The sequence below is a fragment of the Heliangelus exortis genome, chromosome 2 (assembly GCF_036169615.1).
Source record: "Heliangelus exortis chromosome 2, bHelExo1.hap1, whole genome shotgun sequence".
In the NCBI taxonomy this organism is placed as follows: Eukaryota; Metazoa; Chordata; class Aves; order Apodiformes; family Trochilidae; genus Heliangelus; species Heliangelus exortis.
Window position 1 is genome coordinate 9,056,700 of NC_092423.1, and position 22,958 is coordinate 9,079,657.

Consider the following 22,958-nt stretch of genomic DNA (forward strand, 5'->3'; position numbering starts at 1 on the left):
GACCACTGTAGGGGAAAAGTACTATAACCAAAGGTAATGTTAGAAGGTGGTGTAAAACCTAGGGAACAAACACAGCAGCTGAAAAAAATCCATGTGACATGGTCTATATCCTGACCATCCTTTTGCTCATTAGGTTCATGTCATTCAGTGCATTTACATCCACACTTACCAGGGCTGAAAAAGAAACTGGTCAATAATACCTATAGCAACTGTCACCAGATGTCATACTGGAAAGACCTTCCTGAATTCTAAACCCAGTCCAAATAATTCTCTTTTCAACACAGACAAAAGAAGTCCAATAACTGCAATGCTTTATTTCACTAATTGGCTTACTAGTAATGTGCTAGAGTGACTTGTTTGTTTGTTTGGCAACAACATTTTTGCACATATGAATAATCCATAAAACCAGGTGCATTACATCTCTGAGTCTCTGAAGGACTCAATTGTAGCCTAAACCCATTTCCCATGTGGCCCAGCAAAGATAGAAATGGCCTGATCCTGCAACATGCACTGAAGCTCTACAAACCAGGAGTCCTTTCCTGATAAATGAGGAAAATTTTAGACTTGAGATCTGCTATTGGATCTCGTGTGGCTCAGCACTACCAAATTTATTTATTTTCCTTGATTTATTTTCCTTGCATTTTATCAAGACAGGTCTCTCACAGCTAGGAGCCACCATTCAGCCCAGTAACTAAACAGAGGAGGGTTAAACAACAAGCTTAGATTAGGCATCTAACTTTTAGCCAACCAGAGCTAGAGAACATTGATTATTCCCTTAGAAAGCACCCTCAAGGAGTGACTGAGTACACAGCTGTAGCAGTGCTATGACACAAATGTCTGATCATGAAGGCTGAGGCACCAAAATCTTGGATGCTCAATAGGACAAGAGGTCCAGATGGAGATCTTGTTCATATTGAAAATGGGGATTGCTTTGGAGTCTGTTATCTCTGCTTGGCCAAGGAAATGATATGGCCAGAACTACACTGCCAATGTTATGCAGAGACAACCCTTGGCCACTGGGAGTAACCATAGAATAACTCTAGATTATGCCCAACAAAATCATCCCTGTTAGGACTGTGCTGTAAACCTACATCTCCACACATTTACAGAGTTTGTTACAATTATGTTCATGCTTTCACAAAACTTAAGGCACACAAATTGCCTCCAGGAACCACTGGTATAGAGGCCAGGCTAAATAAGCTCTAAGTTGCTAGAGCTGAGTGCAAGAGTTCTTGGATTTCACAGCTGGGTACTTCTAGCAAATTGTATTCCTTTCTGTGCATAGTCCCAAAGGATTTGCCCATAAATGCATAGACCTAGTTCTTCCATGCCTGGCAAACTCTTCCTGTATCCTTGCCAAGTTTTAAAGGGCAAGGAATCAACAGCTGATAACTTATGCCAGGAACCTACAATGATCCAAATTCACCCCTTGTGTAATTCTGGTATAGCTATAAGAATTCCAGGGGAGAAGTTGTTGGCTTAGAAAAGTAAATTTTCACTGACATTTGAGAAATACACAGTATCAATTAAAGCAGAGCTAATTATTGCTACTATTATTTGCATTGCAGTAGTTCCCAAAGGCTTTTAACAGGATTATAGCCTTCTGTAAAAGGAGTTCTTAGGAATGTAAGCTCTGCTCTGGAGGTCTGTGTATGATAGTTGACATTTGGTACCTCTGCACAATGTCTCTACATTCAGTGGGGCTCCAAAGAGCACAGGGCTCTGCTCACAGGTAGAAACCATGAGAATCTGGGCCACAGAAGTTGGCTGTGATGCTCTGTGCTTTACCTAGAGCTGTCACATGTCTTGCTGCCCTTTACAGAGTGGAAAGGGCCAGCTTGGCCTGTGTACAGAGAAAGCAAGGCCTTCCCAAAACTCAACCCTTGGGCAAGGACAATGACGCTATATATTGGCTCCTTAGCAGGAAACTCTGGAAAACGTTCCTAACCTTTACTAACTTTGGTATGTTTATCATGGGATACCACTCACTTTGCCTAAGAATGGGGCATCCTAGACACTTTCCACTTTATTTTAAGTAATTCCTGAAAGGAAGGACTGCCTTTCATTTGCCAGCTTCACCCTGATTCTCCTGCTGTCCTGACAGTAGGTGGGCTCCCTGGTGAAACAAAGCAGAGTTTAGTCATTAGGACTTCCAGCATCCAAACTGAAAAAAACCCCAACCCAAATATAATGCTATAGTATCATACAATGGTTTGAGTTGAGTTGACTTGGATTCCTCTGGCATTTGTTGATTTCTTTTCTCTAGCTACCAAAAAATGTATTGCAAACACTGGAACCCAGGCTTCTGCATGCTGATCTCAGTTCAACACTCAAAGCTACAGCCCAAACCTTCCTGCAGCCATTTGGAGCTGGTAATAGTTTATACATTTTACACTATACTTTAACTATATATATATATGTGTGTGTGTGTGTGTGTGTTCTGTTGAGATTTTAATCTTTGGTGACTGACCAGCTTTCTAGGGACTCCACATGTGACACATTAATAACACACTTGACAGACACATTGCTTGTTTGGACCATTTCTCAGCACACAAACTCTACTATTCTCCACCTCAGCAGCTGTTTCAGGGGTCCTTAGGTCACATTGCTCTGAAGACATTACAGCTGAAATAAGATGAACCAAGTGGTGTGCAGAAAACAAGGCAGATAAGCTGCAACAAGTTGATAAACAAGTAACAAGAATGGGGAAGGAAACAGGAATAAAAAAATACAGTGATAAAAAAATCTGAAACACATGGACGTTGTCTGCAGCTGTAACACACTTAATGTTTCTGTTCAAAGTTTATCACACCAGTGTTTTTTGCATATTTAGTTGTTTTAATCCTCATACTTTTCTCTTCCGTAAGGTGTTTATTAGTTTTAAATTTTTTTCTCATTTCCTACTCTGCAGATGCCCTTCTGGGGAATATGCTCAAAGAGAGAGCATCTTTCACTTGTGTAGGAGGTGAAAACCTTCTTTTAAGAGGCACTGCTGCCTCTTCAGATTGCTGACATTGTCAATATGTTTCAGATCAGGCCCAGTGGCACCCATAAGAGAGTCAGTTTGGTTCCGTATCCCTCATTTCTACACCTTAAATCCAAAATTTCCTGTCAGGTGTGACAGAACATTTGCTGCATCACAGGATGTTGCTAAAATAACTCAAAACCCATTTAGTGTCTAGTTTGGAGGAACAGGCTTAACTTCAAGTGGCAGACAGTGCCTCAGTTAGCTGTCACCTTGAGAGGTTCATCATAGAAGGTCATGAGCCCACGAATGGGCCACCCATCCATGCTACAAAAAATCAGCCTGATTTTGCCACATTAAGTGAGACTAAAATGAAAGCTCCTGAAGGAGTAATTGTGATTAAAAAATAATACAGAAACACTGTTCTTTCTGACTGGTCATTTTTAACTATGTCAGTGTGCATAAAAAAAAAATAAGTTAAAACCCACCACAAACAAATCAGATTAAAAATTAATGTGTAATAAGTTTTTTAGAAAAAAAAAAACAACTAACTAGAAAATTCAAAGCTATTATAAATAGAACTGATAGTGACTGTTGCAATGGAAACAGATTAACATGGAGAAGTTAGGACACAACAATTTTTACCAAAAAGTTTCAAGTTAGAAGAAGAAAAGTAAGTTTAGCATCATTCTCCCCATCTTAGGGAAATCCGAGGCAGCAGATGCAAGACATTCTGCCCCAGTAATGCAACAAGCAAGAACAGAACCAGGATTATGGCTTCTTGAGTTCTGGCTCAGTTATTAACCTAATCTCCTTAAAAGACAATCTGTTGCATCCCCAACTGCAGCTGGATTTGCTTTGGAAGACACACAGGCCAGCACATTACTTATGCAGAACTCCCAGAAGTATTTAAATAAATCGATGAACATTGCATCATATGAAGTTACTCTAATTCATGGATTCCAGAAGCAGCAAGTATGTTAACCCCACACACTTGCATTTTATAGCACAGACTGAGGAAAAGATGGAGTTCTTTATACAGCATCCAGAGGAACAATAGTTCCCAGAATCTCAAAGCTCACAGAAGTCCTGAGTGAAGGCAAGTGGTGTCACCACACTCCTACCTGTCACTGTAGTTTAGATTCCAGACCTGCTGAAGTTCAGACACCTGGGAATGGCCACGTTTTTGGCACTAGAGCTGTGCAAAATGACAGAAGGGTCTGCATGCTATTGGAGTAACAGTGAACTATCTTGTTATTCCTTTTTAGTATTGGTGTCTTAAGCCAATGGTAACTTGATTTTTGTTTCGACTGTGAGTCATGAAAATCAAATAAGTTACTAAAATGGACAAAAATATAAAGCATAAATATCAATAAAATACATTCTCCTACATATTTGAATGCAACAAAGATGCTCACTGTGAATATTGCTAATGTTTAAAACTTCTTTTCCCAAACTCAAACAGAAGAGATACAGACGATGATGTCAGGAGAGCTGTGAGCTGTAACAGGCTGCTCTGAGACTGCCTGAGTCTTATCCCTCACACTTCCCCTTCAGCTTTTAAAGGCTCCAGAAAACTCCCTCCCTTGCCAGGGAATCTTTTTGTGTTGCAAACCAGCTATACAAAAGAAAGACTGATACCGAGGAGTGATGGCTGAAATCCTGGTCCCACTGAAATCACCAGGTTTTTGGTTTTTTTACCACTGACAGTAGCAGTGTTCAGATTTCAGCCTCTGTGTCAAGCAGTTAGAGCTGGACGGACAGATTATGCATTAAATTAGCAGAAATCATTGCTTGCTGATGGTCTCTTTCCTAAATTAAAGTCAGAATCTTGCTGTGAGTTTGTAGAAAAATGTAAAGAATAAATCTCTAGCTGTACAGTTGTGAAGAAAACCTAAAAAATGAGACCAAATGCAACGCAGAAACAAGTCTTTGGGGAGCCCAGAATAAAGTGACATGAGAACTTCTCTATTCTCATAGCAAGGGTTTAATCAGATAATGCTGATAATTTAAATACTAGCATTGTTAATTATTTCCATGAGGACTTGTCCACCTGGGAAAGTTTTGCCATTTACTTGAACTAGTCTAGTTACAGCAGGCTCCATTAAACTGTTTAGATCAGATCTGGCTTCTTCACAAGCAGTGTAGCCTGGAAGTTTGTTTTATAAGCAAAGCAGTTTCCTATTTTTATTTTTAAACCACTCTGTGCAAAGTGGCACAGCTCCTGATTCCCCTTCCAATGGAAAAACTAGGAAAAGGTGGGAAAAAAATTAAAGGAAAACTCCTTTTGGTGAATTATTTCTCTGTGGAATCAGTGATCCAAACTGCTGTACAGAGTTATTCGGCCAGGAGGGAAGCACCTACAAAAGGGCCCAGCAGATAGGGATTTATCAGCTTGAGGCCAAACTGGATTTATCAAGTAATGACACCAAGGCTGTAAAATAGGTACCAAAGTGAGGTTTGTTGGAGAAGCAAGAACTACATGGCCTGACCTGTTCTAGTTTAGTATATGCTAACTTTAACTCCACTGTATGTTCAAGCCTTAAAAGATAGAAAACTGTGGTCTTCTATCCACCCAAGATAGCCAAAACTGTCCTTTCCATGTTGTATTTTAAACCCATTAGCTCATGGTTGGTTTATTTCACAAGAGTCAGGTGAGCTTGAAGGTTCAAGACAGACCAGGCAGACCCACAACCTACTGAAACCTCACGAAACATCATGAGCCGGGCATTTCAGAGCTGAACCAGCCTCAGACTTCAGCAAGAGACTCAGGCTCAGAGGATCATTTTAGAAAAGTCCTTTAAGATCATTAGGCCCAACCATTAATAATAATAAAAAAAAAGACTAAAAAAAAAAAAAAAAAAAAAATTTTCGGAACCGCTGTTAATGCCAATAAATTACGACATCAGAAAACCCTCATCAGAGAGGCCTGGAAGGACTGGAAAGCGATGCCTGCTCCTCCCATTCCTCCTTCCCACTCTTTGTCCCGCTCAGGTAAAGGCACCGAAGCCTCCCTGAGGGGAGGGGGGTGGGGGGGTTTGTTTCTCCCCTGTCACGGGGAGGTCAGGCCCAGGCACCACGAACTTCCCGACTGGGCAGCGTGCGGAGCCGCTCGGTCCCGCTCCACAGCCCTTTCCCGGAGCCGCCTGGCTTCCCGCGGACTCAAATCCCGAGGGAAAGCTGCGCACCCCGGATCCCTCCCCGCCGCCATTCTCTCCCTTCCCTCCGTCCCACCGGGACACCCCGCGCGCGTGCGCCTTCCCGCCCCCCTCCCGGCGCACGCGCGCGCAGCTCTGCCCGCCCCGCCCGGGCCCCGCAGCCGGGAGGGAGCCCTCGGCGCATGCGCGGGTGGTGCTGACGCAGCCGCCGTGCGGAGCTCCCGGGCCCCCGGTGTCCAACCAGGGGCGGCCACGGCCCGCCCGCCCCGCGAGGGAGGGACCGGTCCGCCGCCATCCCGTGATGCAGCGCGGGGGCGACGGCGACGGCGGTTGCGGCGGCGGCCGCCATGTTGTGGTAGTTTTGTTGTTCTCCTGCGGTGGGTGAGTGCGGAGGGGCGAGCCGCGGGGACGCTGAATCCGAGCCCTTCTCCGGCCCCCCGCTCCCCGCCGCTCCTGGGGGCGGCGCGGGGGTGGCTGTCGGGTGCCGCCGCCTTGGCGAGCCGAAGAGCCATGGCTGCCGCCCTGGGAGGAGGCGCAGGTGGGTGCCGCGGCCTGGAAGGTTTGGCTTGGGGGCGGGCGAGGAGCGCGGATCCGAGGCGTCCCCTGGGGGAGCGGGATCGGCTGCAGCCTCAGCGCGGGGCCTGGCTGGCGGCGGGGCCGAGGGGAGCCGGGGGTTTGCGGGGCCTTCTGGGGCGGTGGCACCGCCGCTCGCCGCAGCCTCTCTGCCTCCCGCATGGGCGGAGGCGACGGGTTCTGCGTGCAGGGGGGTGCGGGCGGGGCCCAGAGCGGAGCCCGAGGAGACGCTGGAGCTCCCCTGGCACATCAGGGCCCCAGGAGCAGCTCTGTTTCTAATGGGAGAGACGGATTCTTGTGCCCCTTCCTGGCCCTGCCCCGGTCAAGGAGAGACAACAGCTTCATCGCTCACAACAGGTGTGAGACTTCTGGATGGGGTGGATGTGTTTACTTAGAGACCTTAATTCCCGTAGTTTTTACGGCTACAGTGTCTGTATGTTAGATTAACTTATTTCTCACCTGAGGAGTAGTTATAATTTACAGGCTGCTCAAAGTTAAAAGGTCTCGCTTGGAAAGTGTAAGATGAAGTCAGTGCTTAACCCCAGGGCTCGGCACACCAGTGTGCTGCTTCTTGACTGAGAACACTCCTTCTCACAGCTTTTTAAATGACAACACAAGACCCTCTGTGGTTCTGATCAGTATATTAAGCAGATTTTAAAATGAGAGTATTTGGTTGAGTGATCAAAAGATTAACCTGCAGGGTTCACACTGGGGTGTTCAGGAGAGACATTTAACAGAGTATGTCTTTTCTGGTGCTGTGGGCATTGCCTTGACTAGGAGTAACAGTTTGGATAAAGGGTGGTCAGAGTTGTCAGTTGATAACTTGTCTCTGCCTGCAAAAGTTTTTGATTACTTCAGTCTGGTTTTCCTGTATGTAGGTGTCAGGGAATAGAATGACTTGTCTTCCTCATCACTCACTTAAGTGGTGTGACTGATTGTCATTGGGTGGTAACAAAGTACATAACCATAAAATTAGATTTCCTACTAAAGGTAGATGTTACAAAGAAATTGCTAGACTTTGGCACGGAGTTTAGGAAGAAGGCTAGGATGGATAACAGATTGGTAAGTATTTGAATATTCTGGGCATTTTTTTTAATGGTGTGGCATATATTGCAATGTTTAAGTTGTGCTAGTTTCTGTGGTTCAGATCAGTTAGAGGTAACGTAGTGAAAAAGAGAAAGATCCTGACAGGATTAACTCCTGTAAGGAGAGGAGATCAGGCCAAGCTGTTTGTGTGAATTTACTTTATGTAGAATTAAAACTTGTAATATATGTTAGTGAATTTGTATTCATAACCAGTAAAATTCAGGGCAAAGCAGCTGAGACATGTCATTTTCCACTAGAACAATGTAACCATATACAAGGCCCTAACGGGATTAACTTCTGTCTCGGAGATAATTAAAAGTGTAGGTCTTGTTCTTAAAACACAAGACACTGCCAAGGCCATTTAGGCGCCAGCAGGGCACCAAATAATGTGAACATCTGCACAGGAAGAACATAAAAGATGTCACCACCAACAGATAAGAAGAAAGTTATGGATAGGGTCTGATACCACCTTGTAACAATATAATGAAGTCAGCAAGAATTGAGAATGTAACGATGTTGTAACCTCCCCTTTTACTGTATAAATACCCTAACCCTTTCCCTTAATCCTTGGAACTCTTTGTCCAGCGAGAGCTGGAAGTTCCCCGGATCCGCAAATAAATACCTTTTACTGTTTAAAGGCTTAAAACTCTGTCTCTAAACAGTTTTATAGACCTTTTTGAGCTTCAGTGGAAGTAAACTTTGTATCCGTGTTCTGTTTTTTTGTATTTCTTTTTTTATTGCAGTATTGGGACTAATTGCAGGAAAGTGTGACTTTGTAGCATTTTGATTCTTGTGTTTAAAACTGTTGGGAGTTGAATTAGCATGCTTTTATGTACACAGGTGTTTGCCGCAGACAACCAAGTTTTGAAGCTGCAGTTTCAGGACTGGTTGTTTTGTTTTTTGCTGGGAAATACCCTTCGTGTCCAGCCTTGATTGAGGATCCTTTTGTGCTAACCGAGCAAAAGCAGTTGTTTGTTTAGCGTTAGCACTGTGCTCATCAATAAACGGTGGCCAATTAAATATGATCCTTGCCCCATATCAGTGCTTGTTTAGTTTAAATGAGCACTGTGCAGAGTTAGTCTGAAAAGAAACCCAGAGGTGTCACACGCTTATGGCCCTATGACTAATCGAGGAAGTTGTTAAATACACTTTTAAGATCCAATATAAAGCCTAGGACTTACAGGAATGGTTTATGCAACTCTCTGGAAAGGTACTGCTGTTCAAAGTCAGTGGTGACAAATGGGGAAGAGCCCAGGATTAAGTGGTTATTTGGCTTAAAGTTTTAACTGTAGGAATTAATGTTTTAATTTTAGTTTTTGGGTTTTTTGAAGGAGGGAAAGACTTTAACATATAACGATAGTAGCACCCCAATGTTTTCTTAAAAAAGAAAATAAATATAAAAAAAAGGGCTCTGATGATTGATCAAATAGCATGAAATAGGTCTTGGAAAAACAAATGGAGTGTTAATTTGATGATATTACAGGGCAGCCATTGACAAAATGAAATAGTTAATAGTTTTTGGCTTTGAAGATGGACTGAAAAATGTCCATCTTTTCAGTCCTTCTGTTGCAGGACTGAAAAATGAAAGTTGAAATGACTGTCAGTTGAACATTTAAATGTATTCAGAAGGAAGGAGATGTATCTGTTGGACAGCATGAGTGAACTCTTTGGTAATTTATAATAGTTTGGGCTCCTGGGAAATACTGTCTTGGTTTGTAAGAATATTCATCTGTATTTTTGTGATGAGATACTTGTGTTGGTGCTGCTTAGTTTTCTAAGGATAAAGGTAAAGGCTCTTTGATAGGTTCCATAAATACAAAGTGGAGAGTTTTCAAGTGGTGGTCTTTGCAGTCTCCTGGAGTAATTCACAGCTTCATATTGCTTCACAAATTTCTTTTGCTAGGTACCTTGGTTCAGCTTGCTTCTAATTCTAGAATGGCTGGTTGAAATGTAAGAGTGGGTGTGTTAGACATGATGGGGGACTTTGAGGGCTTGTAGTTACTTATTAATCCATTGCTACTATTTAGGCAACAGTTCCCAAATTTTGATTCAAGCTTCTATATAGAAACAGTACCAGACCAAGCATCTTGGTTGTTGAGTAACACGAAGTTATTTGAAGAGGGGGCTATAAAGAGCACAAATGCCATCCCTTCACATGGAGCCACTTGGAGAAGACAAGAGGCAATGGCTATAAGTTGTACCAGGAGAACTCTCACTTGATATGTAGCTTTTTATTAATATGGGGTGTTTTGTTTTTTTTACAGTGAAAGCAATCAATCTCTGGAAAAAAACAGACATTATGGAGTCTCCATCACTGGAGGCTTTCAAGATGTGATTTGACAGGGTGCTGGATAACTTATCTCATATAGGCTCCCTTTCCCTCAAAGGGTTGGATCAGATGGTCTTTCATGGTTCCTTCCAGCCTGGGCTCTTCTGTTATTTAGTGATCATCTGCTTATAGCATAATATAATAACTGTGTGGCATAGGTGGTGAAATTTTTTCCTGGTATTTACGGCTAGATTTTAATCTAATTTAGGGAGAGATGGTTACAGGGTAAACAACAAGCTGTCACTAAAGCGAGGAGCAGTTCTTTTATCTTGTCTGCCATGCTGAAGTAAGGAAAGAATATTTTTAGTTCTCTTCCTTTCATATTAATTCCATTCTGTTGAACTTCAGTGGTCTGGGAGTCTTTGTAGATGTCCTTGGGGTGTGAATCATGACAGATGGCGTGGAGGAGGACTTGGAGGGCCCCATTTCTACATGTCTACTCCATATTTCTTCTGGTAGTCCTGTACCAGGAGTAACTGAATGGGTGTTTACTTCTGAGCCAGTTACATTATTACTTCAGCTTGAATTTAAGCTTTTATGAGTTTAAATTAAACTAATCTGGGAGTCAATGTTGTGTTCTCACCAGTGTAGTGGCTTTAAAAACCTCTTGGGAAGCTGTTGATAAAAATGAGAAGAAAATTTACAGTGCTAGCACTGCAAGCCACTTTCTCTGAGTTGTGGGTCACCATCCAATTCAAAGATGTAGTAAAAATTCTCTAGTTTGACAAATTCAACTGAATTTGTTGTGCTTCAGGCTGGTGGGTGGCAGCATACAGGGACTGGGAACAGATTTTTTCATTTGTGCATAGATGAAAGTGGGTGGAGTGCTGGCAGTATTTTGGTCTCTGTAAGTATTGCATCTTTTTTTAGGTGGACTGGTGCAACTGGCTACTATAATTTAGAATTGGAGTATTCATGTGCTAGAACTCCTCTTATGTGTCAAGGGCCTGTAAAGTTTACACTTCATGAAATACAAATACATGATCATGGGTTATTTGAGCTAAGGACTAGTGCCAAACAAACATTGTTACTTGAATAAGCTTCTGGCAGGCAGATTTGCTTTAAATCATGGCAGGTTTTAATCCCTTTATGCTTCTTTGACAAGCTTTCACTGAAAGTCATCCTCTTCTGAATGTACTCTCATTTCAGGTCATCTAAATTAAACATAGCCTTAGTATCACTCATTTTTACCAAAGCCAAACCATATTTTATTGCATCAAATACTAAACCTCAGATTTTAGGGCATGTAGAACTTGTCCCGAATAATTTAATGTGGTGATTGTCACTGACCTGACCAAAAAGCCTTCCAAATAAATAGTGTGATTGGCCTGTGTTAAATTCTGCTCTAATGCAGCCTGAATTTTAACTGGATCTTTTAGTGACTGTGGAAGATGCTGGATAGGTTTGGGAGAGTTGCAGTTTTCTCATCAGTGTCCAAAGCCATTTGGCCTTAATTTGGTGTTCAGCACTTGTGAGGTGTAGATTGTGACACTTAAAAATGTTTTTCTAAAACAAATATATTTTCAAATCCAAGCAGACTTTGGAAGTGGTTTCTTGTGGCTTGGTGGTGGTGGATTTAGATGTAGTTTTATTTAAAATAATAATAATAAAAAAATATTACTTTCACGTAGTGATTAGAAAACTTCAGTTCTAGGCAGCAGATCATAATTACTTCTGTGCTTATTGCTATGACTAGCTCTGCATCATGACAGACTCTAGAAAAGTTGGTTTTGGTTAAAAGAACTTACCTCCTGTAGAAATAATTTTTTGTAGTTTTATTTCCTTGAAAAATCTAAACTCTATCCTATAGATTAATATGGAAAGAAAGAATGAAATACAGTAGCTGAGGAATGTGTTATGCAGTTGTTACGTTGTTGTAACTGCTTAGTCACTGAATACTTAAGGCTTCTGTGAGTAATTGTTTACCAGAATAAAGACTACACGATGGCTGTTCCTGAACTGATAAACCAAACTGTTTGTGTGGTGTATTGGTGCACGTATTCTTGGGCATAATTCAGCAGTAGGAGTGAATATGAATTTTTTGATGGGCTGGAGTTCTTGATTATGTTTAATAAATCAGCTGGATTTGTAGTGTGCTTCATAATGTGTTAGGTTTACACCACAGAGCTGGATTCAGGAGTTGCTGTTGTCCTTTTGCTTTTACTACTGGATGTTGTGATTTGTTACCAGAAGTTTTCATTCAACCAGCGTTTCTAGTACAGTTAAATTACCAGTCTGTGTTTTAGACATGGCTGTTCCTCATGAAACCTGATGTTTCTCTGTATTGCATAGCAAGAGATACCAAAATTCAGTTCACTGTTGGGCAGAAACATAGGTCTGTTACTAAATGTATGCTTTGCTCCTAAAAATCCTATAAAACCTGTATGTTGTGTATCCTTTTGCAGTGGAATACCAAGTAAAATATTCTGTAGAAATAAACTATTACATAAAGATAAGCTGGTAAGCTGTTTTAAATCTGGAGACTTCCACTTGAAATGCTGTCAAGTTGTCAAGTTGAGCATTTTAAATATGGTATCAGAGAATGGGATAGATCAAGATGGACTTGATATGTTCAGCATCAATTTTAAGTATAGAGAAGTTGTGTTTTTTCATGTGGTAAATTACTTTTTTTTCTCTATTTTTCACTATTTTTCCTTTTTTAACTCACTTACCTGTTCTGTCCCAAAGAAATGTAGCTTAATTACTTTGTTAAAAGACCTGTTGTATAAGCAGTGTGTAATATTTTTTTTTTTCCATTGGATCATTGTGGCATCTCCGTTTTGTTTTGGATAAGGAGAAATCATCAATGCTTTTTCAATCCCTAAAAGTAATAGTGTGTTTGATATTTGTGGTAGTGTAATATTGAAACAAACTAAAATACAAAATTTTGAACTGTTGAGGTTTGTGAAATGACGTGGTTCATGTTCCAGAAAGCACACAGGTGTATTTCTAGGAAGGCAAACAATGCAGTCATCAAAACATTTTGGGATTTTTTTTTTTTTTCACATAGAGGTCTTGGCAATCTCATTGCAGTAAAATACTCCATCTTAGCAACAGTTGCTATGTAGACCTACCCTTTTAGGCTATATTGGTACCATTTTAAGATGTTAAGAGCTCTGCAGTGTTCATGCTGATTCACCTCCTACGCTTGTGAGACTTTATTTTGTAGCTTAGGACTTCCATTTTACATAGAAAAATAATTAGTTAAGGTTTTATTGGAAGGGTGTCCACAGTTAGAAACTACCATCAGCATAGCCAGAGAAGAAATGAAGCTTGTGTTCTGTGGATTTCCAGTTTGGATGATCTCTTCTTATTAAGCAGCAAAAAAGATAGTTCTGGGCATATATCATAAAACCAAAAGATAAGCTCTATAGACCAGCTAATAGCACTGGTGATGCTCCATCAGGGTAAGTATAAAGCAAATTGGAAGTGTGAAGAACCAAGTGTGTTTTGCTGTATTTATGTTTATCCTAGTTCACACCTAGCCAGAGCCTTGGGAGGCAGGCTAGTCTAACAAAACAGCCAGAGTTAGTCAGTCTGTGCAGCATTATGCCACTTCTCTGTTATTTGGTGATGGCCATTTTCTTACAGCTGCAGTAGGAAGAGCCAAGTATTTATTTTGTTTTCCTGGGTAACTGGTCTGTTCTGCATACTTCTTTTTTTTTTCCCAGTACTGCCTGGAAGTTAGGAAGGGGGCTTTGTGTGTTAGTGGTCACCTGTCAGGATCTTGCAGTTGATGCCCAGCAATGTGCACACATCTCAGTGAGATTTGCCAGGAGAGCCTTGAAGTCATGTCTTAGAAACAGTTGCTATGTCTGCCTTTCCAGGCTGCACAGATACTGCTGGAAGAAACATAAAAACTCTTCAATATTTTACTGCTTAAAAAGATTATGTTCCTGGTTTTCCCCCTCCTTTTTTTTTCTTCTTACCTCCCACACAGTAGTACTGAGAATTATAAAAAAAATCTTCAGCTGTTGCTCTCAGTGGTTTTGTGCTCTGTTGATGCCAAGCAGTGGTCTTTCTCTGCCAGGCACTGTTATACAGGCACTTAATCATGCTTGACACAGACACTGACTGGTAGGAGTTTTTTATGGAGAAACATCCATAAATGTTATACTTACTGTAATTTACTGGTATTTTCCAATGTTATAGTGGGAAGAAAAATGAAAATATGTATAGTTTCAGAAACAGAAAAAAGATGCCTCACTGAGGTATCACATTGCACTGTGGATGCAGGGCCTGTGTCCATTTCAGTGCTTGTTGCTTTGCCAGTGATGAACCTGGCAGTGGATGCTATTTGTGGATGCATGAATGTTTCTTCTTTTCTGAAGAGCTACAACCTGCTTTGGGCCCTGATAACACTTAATGTCAAAGTGGCATAATTTGTAATGCTTATTGTCAGTGTCAGCTATCACTGAACATATAAAAAAAGAAAAGCTGACTCCCTCTCTCCTGAAGATCTTTTTATCATGTGTGAGCAGTCAGTAAGAGAAGAACCAGGAGGTGGTTGGGACCTGTGTGGAGCAGTTCTAATAAGCTGCAGTCACCACACACAGACTGACCAGTCATTTTGAGGCTTTTTTTATACATTCTTCTAGAGTGGACTTCTGAAAAGGGCTCTGCATGGCTGTCATTCGGCTTTGGACTTCAGTAGGAATTGCTCATAAATAAGGAGTCAGATGTGAGATGTTTGAAGGGGTTGGGAAAGCTGGAGGTTTAGAAGTTTGTGATGTTGGCTGAGTATGGGTCCATGTCTACCCTAGAAACTTGACAGGAACATGGACTGCCTATAGGTATTTATCTGTTTTCCTCATGTTAAAGTGGGAAGTGGAAGAAGCTATTTCTGCATCTTCTAAAAAACAACACCCCCTTCCCTCAAGTCCTACTTAAGTGGTTGCTTCAGAAACCTTTCATTTTGGTAGGAATTACTTACTGTAGTCACCTTCTTTACAGATGATGACTTTGATCAATTTGATAAGCCTGGTGCAGAAAGATCTTGGAGGAGAAGAGCTGGAGATGATGACTGGGACAGGTATGCATAATATCTTCATGTTCAGTTTCTGTGTGCTGAATTACACTGCTCTGTTTTCCCATTCTGGCTTTTTGTATTCTTAGACATAGAGTAGAGCATGTTTAGCTACTAATGAAGATGTTGTTTTGCATGTGTCAGCTGATGGTAACATGTGCCAAATACATCCTTTTTTTGAGGAATATAGAGAGCACTGTGAATAGATACCATCTAGAATTGGATAAAACCAAAGTATTTGTGGAGTATTATTAAAGTAGCAATTAATGTCCTGGATTCCTTTTCAACATTTAGTAGATCTTAAAGTTTTACATCGTTGGATTTTGCTAAAATTTGGATTTGTTCAACTCAGTTTTTTAACTAGATGTTTAATTTCTTATTCTCAAAGTCCTACATTGAGAATGGAGCTTAGGTGTGGGTTTCTGTGGAAAAAATCTGACCTTTGTAAGCATTAGAGAAATATATAAGAATTTGGTTATTTTTTTGGAAAATAGGAACACGTTCTTTTATGTGAAGGCACTCCATCTGGGAAAGACTTGAATCAAGCTGCTGGCTAAACTTCTCTATTCTATCTGTGTGAAAACTTTTCACTCTTTTGTGGGATTGCTTTTTAAAATATTATTCCTTTTTAGTAACAGAGAGAGTTGTTCAGACTTTGACAGTGGTTTTCACTGTAAAAAGGGGAAAAGCATTCCAAACAGATTTGTCTTTTGTTTAGTATAATACTTTACTAGTTATAATAAGTTAATTATGCAATACAAGCAAATATAAGTTATTGAGTAATAACATTTTGAGAGTGTAATAAAATGACTTGTTCAGGCTGGGTCACTGTGCCGTGCTACCTTCCAGCTCAGGGCATTCAGAAATACTGAGGCCAGTATTACAGGCAAAATGCTTCTGATTCTATTTTTTTTAACTTTTGAATGACATTGAACATTTTAATAGGTTTTGAGAGGCATTCTATGAAGCACTTTTGTTTCTGTAATGAGCTTCATTTTTTTGACTGTCAAGGAATAAGCCAAAACTTTAAAAAAGTCATGAGTACATATACAACCATGTCTATCAACCAAATGGTTGGGGCTTTTTTCAGTTTTTTATAAAATCACATCCAGGGTGTTTTTTTTAGTAACACATGAACAGGCCTAGCTATGTTTAGATGATTAATCTAGTCTTTCCCTTTCTTCTCTATTCCATTTTGATCTGAATTTCTTTCTAGCTTAAGTTGCTTTTTGTCTCTAAATGCTGCTATGACACACGCTCTTGCTGTGTTTTGAACTTGTCTAGTGCAGTTTTATTAAAAGCTGTCAGTGATGGACTGTAGTGCTGGGAAATATTTTCAAGCCCTTTGGTGTATTTGTTGGGTTACTGGCAGCTAAGAAATTGTTGACTTTTTCTTACTTCAGTTTTGGCTATAAACTCTTCTGAAACTATTTCTGTTATGTCGAGTTTTCTGTCTCTGAAAGAGGTGGGTTAAATTCCAGTCAGTTTGCTCTTTGGCCATGTATGATATACCATATGTTCCTATTTTTGTTTAATATTGCAGTGAACACAAAACAATTGCCAGTTGTTAATGTTCAGTCATTCCTGGAACTGTTTGAGATCAGTAACTATTAGCAAATTCTGTGTACTGATGATAACATCCTATTAAGTGCTAATTTGGAATATCATCTGCTCTCTGCTAGCCCACAGAGTTTTCATTCCCCTCCACACCCTGCATTAATTGTACAGTAACCAATTCTGCAAGAGATTCATCTATCTGCAAAAACAACTTTTAGCTCAGATTTATGTCTTGAGTTTGGCTTCCTCATTTTCAGGTATTTCCTATGTAGTCCTCAGGAACTCATTCCCATTCTGTTCATATAGCCCATTCTCACTTTGGGGTATGTAATTTTTACATAATATATAAGGCATTTTTGTGTGATTTTTTTTTTATTATTATTATTATTTTTTTAGCTATACAGGTGAGAGATGTTCACATTCTTTAATTACAGCTTACATTTCAAATCACTGGCATCTAATTTTAGTCTTTAGGAAATGCGTGTTCTAATACAGGCATTTGTATGTAGTGTTTATTAGAGAAGGAGGAATTTGTCACTAGCTAATTCTTTCCTTGAAGGAAGAATGAGATTAAACAGTTGACCTGAAGATGAACTAATCTGGACTGTAGTTCTTAATGTTATATCTTGTATGTGGGACAGCTGCCATGTGATGGCAGAAGTTTTGTAAGCCAGGTACTACTTCCTGAGTTCTTAGGCACACTTAAAGATGGTGAAACATGCAGCTGATTTTGTCACCCTGCAAATATGTTTGACCATACACTCAATGTGAGGAGGAAGGAATGAAGTATTTATGAACTATCTAGGCCAAAGGAGCTCCCATGCCAGCTGGCTCCCAGTGCCTCCTTGCTGAACTGCATCTTGGGCCACATAGTGACCTGTAGGTGTGAGGCTTGCCTACAGGACATAACTGTCTGACTTGATTTTTCCCTTGAGAGGTGAGAAATGAAAGTTTGGACAATGTGCCCAAAATCCCTTAAAGGGAATGACCTAGAGTGGGGACCTAGCTAAATGTGCTTTAAATGCATGCACTTTGTCTGGGTCTGTTTGCTGTGTTGTAATTGGAGGAATATGGAAGGAAGAGCATATGGAAATGAAGTGACTGTGCAACAGTGGTCTTACTTAGCATGCATGATCTGTGGCCTTAATATGCATGATCTAGTGTTTCATTATATATATATATATATGTATGTATATATAGACACACACACACACAATCTCCTTTTTCAACTTGCTGAATGCTTTGCTAAAAGAAAAGCTTTGTGTAGACTCAGAGACAGTTCTCCTTAAGTTAGTTTTTTAAAGGCATATACCCCATATTGTGCTTGTTTCTGTTTCCTGAAGTTCAGATTCTTAAATTTGTTGAATTTTGCAGTGAACTGGATGATGACTTGCTTGGAGAGGATTTGCTAACTGGAAAAAAGGTAAGAGATGTGAATTAAGGTGAATCATTACATTGTGAATGTTGCTCAGCTTATCACTTCTGTTATTTAGTTTAGTTTTACAGTCACCTGCCCAAAGCCTGACAGCCACAGGTACCCAAGATCTGCCCTGTTGGCCAGAGTATTCTTCATCCAGAGCTCTGATTCCTTTTGCAAAGTATTTAAAAAAACCAATTTGAGATACTTCTTCTCATAACACATGGTTCAAAAAAGGGATGCTTCTCAAAAGCAGTTTCTCTATACCCATATTGACTGAACAATTAAAACCAAACCAAAACAGAAAACCCAATTATGCCTCCCAAATGCTGAATTGGAATTCATGTCAACTGCCAGTTTCCTGGCTATTACAAGTTACTTATCCAAATACCAGCATTATTTACCAGTGAGTAAATAAAAAAGCAATCAGTGATATCTATTAAAGATGCACTCACTGCACGTAGTACACCACTGCTTTGTCTTAACAAGTAAGCAGAGAATTTCCCCTTCTGCAAGGGAAGGTGAGGGAAGAATATGGGAGTATCTATCATTGGAGAACATAAATGAGTCTGCCAATGTGTGCTGTAGACTCCTCACTCTGATACATATTTCCAAAATTGAACTCTTTGGAAAGAAGTGAATGTATGTTTGGATTTGCCCAATATCTGCAGAAGACAGGGCTGGTGCCTGGCTGGTACCACTTTCACCACTATCTGCTAAATGAATTAATTTAGAAAAGGGTTTTTTAAGTTTTAGCTGGAGATGAACAGGTTTGTTAAGAAACTCAGATCTGGTAAAAGTTTAGTTTTAGATGATGGAGTTTTTTTGTAATCACACTCAATGTTGTAAATTAGCTTCCTGAAATTATTCTGCAGGTTATTCCTGTTAAAAATAGGAAGATCCTTTCTCTTGTGTAGTTGTTTAAAAAATAAAATTCCATGAGGATAGGGCTTGGAGATGTGTATAATGGGGTTATAAAAAACATAAGATGTTCTGTAGTTTAAACGTGAGTTGATAAATATATTAACTCTTAAATCTTAAAAACCCAACTAATTATCCATATGAAACCAACCAGTGCTAGATTTCTCCAGTGTACTGTGTGTTCCCTTTGCTTTTTTTGTTCTTAGTTTTCCATGTAACATCTCTGAGCAGGATCTGTGGGTATGAACTTAGATGATGGAGTAACAAGAGATTTCTCAGGAAGTTTTCCCTGAGCCTCCCTGTAGAAGAAGATTAAATAAACCTTGCTGCTACTTAATCTCATCCCAGTACTATTAGATAAATCTACCCTTGTATAACCTTTCTGCCCCTATTACTTTATGGAATGGAAATAATGTTGGTGAGCAAAACTCCAGCTCTCTCTTCCTTATTAAAAACAATAAATAAATAGAACAGCTGAAAGTATGATAGACAAATCAGGATGAGTTCAGAAAAGGCACAATATTTTCTTCTAATTTTTTTTCTTCACTTCCAAACTAACTGGGTTTTTTTTTTTCAGTTTTCTTTGAATCACCATATCCTTTTGTCCAGTCCCCTAAGTATCTCTGCACTTTAGAAGCTGCAGTAACTTAGTGTTTTTTCTTGACTTGCCTAATGCATAAGGGTCACAAAGTGGTTAAATAAAAGGAGTAAAACTAACCTCCTTTCTTCCTGGTGCTTATCAAGTGAGTTGACATATTTGGTTCTATCTGGGAGTGCATCAGTGGAAAGTGTTGATAGGCAGGCAAGTTGGAGTTTTGTGAATTTCCATAAGACTAAAATATTTTCAGGTTTGTTGTCTTGTGTAGTGTATGTTTTTGCTTTGAATTTGGCAATTTCATTGAAGATACGGTCTCTAGTTTGGGATGTGCTCTTCATAAAAAGTACTTTGTGTTCAGAAGTTTCAGTAGTTTCAATATCTAATTAAAAATTATACCCTTATTTATGTTAATAATTGATTTTTTCTGAAACCTAGAATCAGTCAGACTTGTCGGATGAAGAGCTGAATGATGATCTTCTGCAAAGTGACAATGAAGAGGAACAAGAATTTCGGTATCTTTTCTCATCTTGTGTTTGGGATAACTAGGAGCTATTATTGGCTACTAGTAGTGATAACTAACAAAATTAATTAATTGGTACTTAAAACAGTTTTCCTTTTTACCTAGCCAGCTACTTAACAATGTGTGTGTAATGGATGTAGCATTGTTAGCATTTCAGTAAAATTATTCAAATTAATTTTTACTCAAGTTATATAAAAAACCTTACAACTGTGTCATTTCCTGTACATTTAGTATTATTTATACTTAGAGTATTTATAATTGTCCCTTCTTGGTATCATTATATTTTTCCTTCCCTGTAAAGTCCTTCTCTACTGTCTTGCTTTTAAAAATGTATCTTAACAGCTAAAACCCTGAGGAGGTGAGCTGCCTAGTTTGCAAGGTTAATTTATGGCTTAAAATATTTGTATTCAAATACACAGCAGAAAATTTTATACAGGGTATAGGTTTTATCAGGGCCTTTTGTGGGACTTTACTGCGGATCCTACCACATGAATACTCTGGTGATACAGCTCCACAACTGACTTATGGACATTAGAAGTCAAAATGAGTGTCTTGATATTTTTACTTTTCAAGTTGGAGTAAAGATGCTTCTGGAACCCAAGTGGCACAGTACCACTGCTGCTTTTAACAGCTTGTATTTTTTTACCAACTTTTCCTTACTTACTGCATGCTGTGCAGGCATGTCATCTGGTGGGTTTTAATAGACATATGTGTATATATGTATATTGCTCTGAGATCCCTTTTTGTCCTTAGCTAGAATTAGGATAAGTAGTCCTGTCCCTGTGTTGTATTGATGAGGATGTGGAGAAATGCCACAAACCATCAATCTCACCAATAGCTGCTCTTTTCCTTCTTGCAGGACTGAGGGTTGGACTGTTCCCTTCAAAATGGGGGATTTCAGTTACATGGGTGGGCTATGCACAAGTGATGAGAAAGTACCTGAAGTGTGTTCATAGTGATCAGTAGAAAAAGGTTTCTGTGGACAGGGTCTTGCATTTTTAGCAGTTTTATTGCCTGGGAGTGAGCACCTTGCTCCACTCCTTTCCCTTTTCCCTCTATTTCTGTTCAAACTGATTTATGCCTCTGTAGTTGGGATTCTAATGATAATCCTTTGTAATGTCTTGTTTTTTTGTTAAATACTGTTACTAATTCAGAATGTAATAATTTTTAATGGCAGTTCTTAACTATATATTTTATGTTACCTTGAATAGCATGCTCAATCTGTCATAAAAGTATAATTTTTTAATTTAAGATAATGAAGGAATTACGTCAATGCATTTAATAAAAAAATAATCTGCTAGCTTATTTTGAAAGATTGTGAAAACAGGTGCAGTTACAGTAATTTTATGTATTTTTTGTTAGTCTTGGAATTAAATTGAATCCAGTCTGCTTTGGTTACCAAGCAGGACTTCTGCCAGTTTGACCTGCTAAACCGTCTGGTTGTTTTGATTCCCCTGGTCAAATAGCCTGCAGCTGGTGATAAGCTGCAGTACAGTATGAATTATGAGAATGTGGCATGAAGTCAAATAGTGTGTGAGGTATAATTTTGTCCACAAACTTAGAGAATTTGTATTTGTTGGCTTTGTTTTGCTAAATCTTTGTGAGTAGTTGACTGTTAAGCTTCGACATCTGATTTCCCCTTTCCCTGTACCACAGTTCTCAAGGTGTCACAGTCAGCCTCAATACTACATCCAACTTGCTTACATCCTATGAACTCTCTGAAACCATTAATGATCGATCAATAGAACATGAGTCTGAATATGACCAAGGGGAAGATGAAATCGTTTATGACAAATCTGAAGCACCTGAAGTATATGCTTCAGACTATGGAGAGGAAGAACATTATGAAGGCAATGATCCTGACCTGACAGAAGACCAAATAGAATATGGGGAAGAGCCTGGAGAAGAAGATGAAGTGCTAGAGCTTGAAATCAATGAACCCCTAGATGAATTTCCAGTGAGTTTCTTTCTATTGTATCTTCAAAGATAACATTGCTTTACGTGCATGGGGTTTTAGACTGATTTGAAATCTGTTTACCTCCCTAGGGAGGAGGGGAAATTAGACCTATTATCACTGTCTGCCAGTTTCTTTATCTAGGCTGTGACAAAGTTTGTGTTGACAGCTTGTTTGGCGGTAGGTAATGCTCCTTTGTCATGCTGGAAGGCAGTTGAGAATCATGACCTTGAGAATTGTATCCTTAAGGAAGAAAACAGCTTTGTGTGGTGGAGATACACTGCCTATTGTAAGAAGTACTTAATGCAAAAGCTTTTATCCAGGCTTTAGACAAGATCTGATAAAGTCCTTCGAAGGTGAAAAGATTATTGACCTGCTAAAGACATCTTTAAGGTGCTAATATCCCAAAGTGATTGATGTCCTGCTTGTTCATCCTTTTTGTAAGTGAGAACTGTCTAAACCTGAATAAAGAGATTGGAGGTTAGCTCAGAAAATGTCACCTGCATAATTCAATATAATTTAAACAGAGTATTGGAGAAAATGCATTGAGTTTAATTGCTAGTGAAATAATTTAGTCTTAATTAAAACTGTATATGATGAGTGAGGTATTTTAAAATACAAGCAAATTTAAGAAAGGTTTTACTTGTTTTATGTTCTGAATTGCTCAGGGTTGAACTTGTTCATATGTGAACACTTGCAAAATGTTTTTTAAATGTCTATATTTTTGATAGGGTAAAATCTGTTAATTTATAGGTACTGCAGATTAATGTTTCATTTAATAAGAATATTCTGTAGTGTTTGCTTCATAAACTTGTAATCAAAGAATGTAGAAGTACAGAAGTGGACGGAGCTAA

At 39.5% G+C, this 22,958-nt stretch overlaps 1 protein-coding gene across 9 annotated transcripts in view; it reads left to right on the forward strand.

The window, feature by feature from the left end:
* The first annotated feature begins 6,315 nt into the window (after window positions 1-6,315).
* Window positions 6,316-22,958, forward strand: part of RBM33 (RNA binding motif protein 33) — an 88,558-nt gene continuing 71,915 nt past the window's right edge. For 2 of the 9 annotated variants that reach the window (XM_071734733.1, XM_071734735.1), the window contains exons 1-5: window positions 6,429-6,661; window positions 15,065-15,143; window positions 18,069-18,117; window positions 20,066-20,142; window positions 21,807-22,107. In XM_071734733.1, coding sequence (XP_071590834.1) covers window positions 6,634-6,661; window positions 15,065-15,143; window positions 18,069-18,117; window positions 20,066-20,142; window positions 21,807-22,107 — 534 coding nt within the window. In that variant the 5' untranslated portion in view covers window positions 6,429-6,633. Of the gene's footprint in view, window positions 6,662-14,801; window positions 14,905-15,064; window positions 15,144-18,068; window positions 18,118-20,065; window positions 20,143-21,806; window positions 22,108-22,958 lie in introns of those variants that run through there. The other 7 variants (XM_071734730.1, XM_071734737.1, XM_071734729.1 and 4 more) reach the window with 5 other exon arrangements.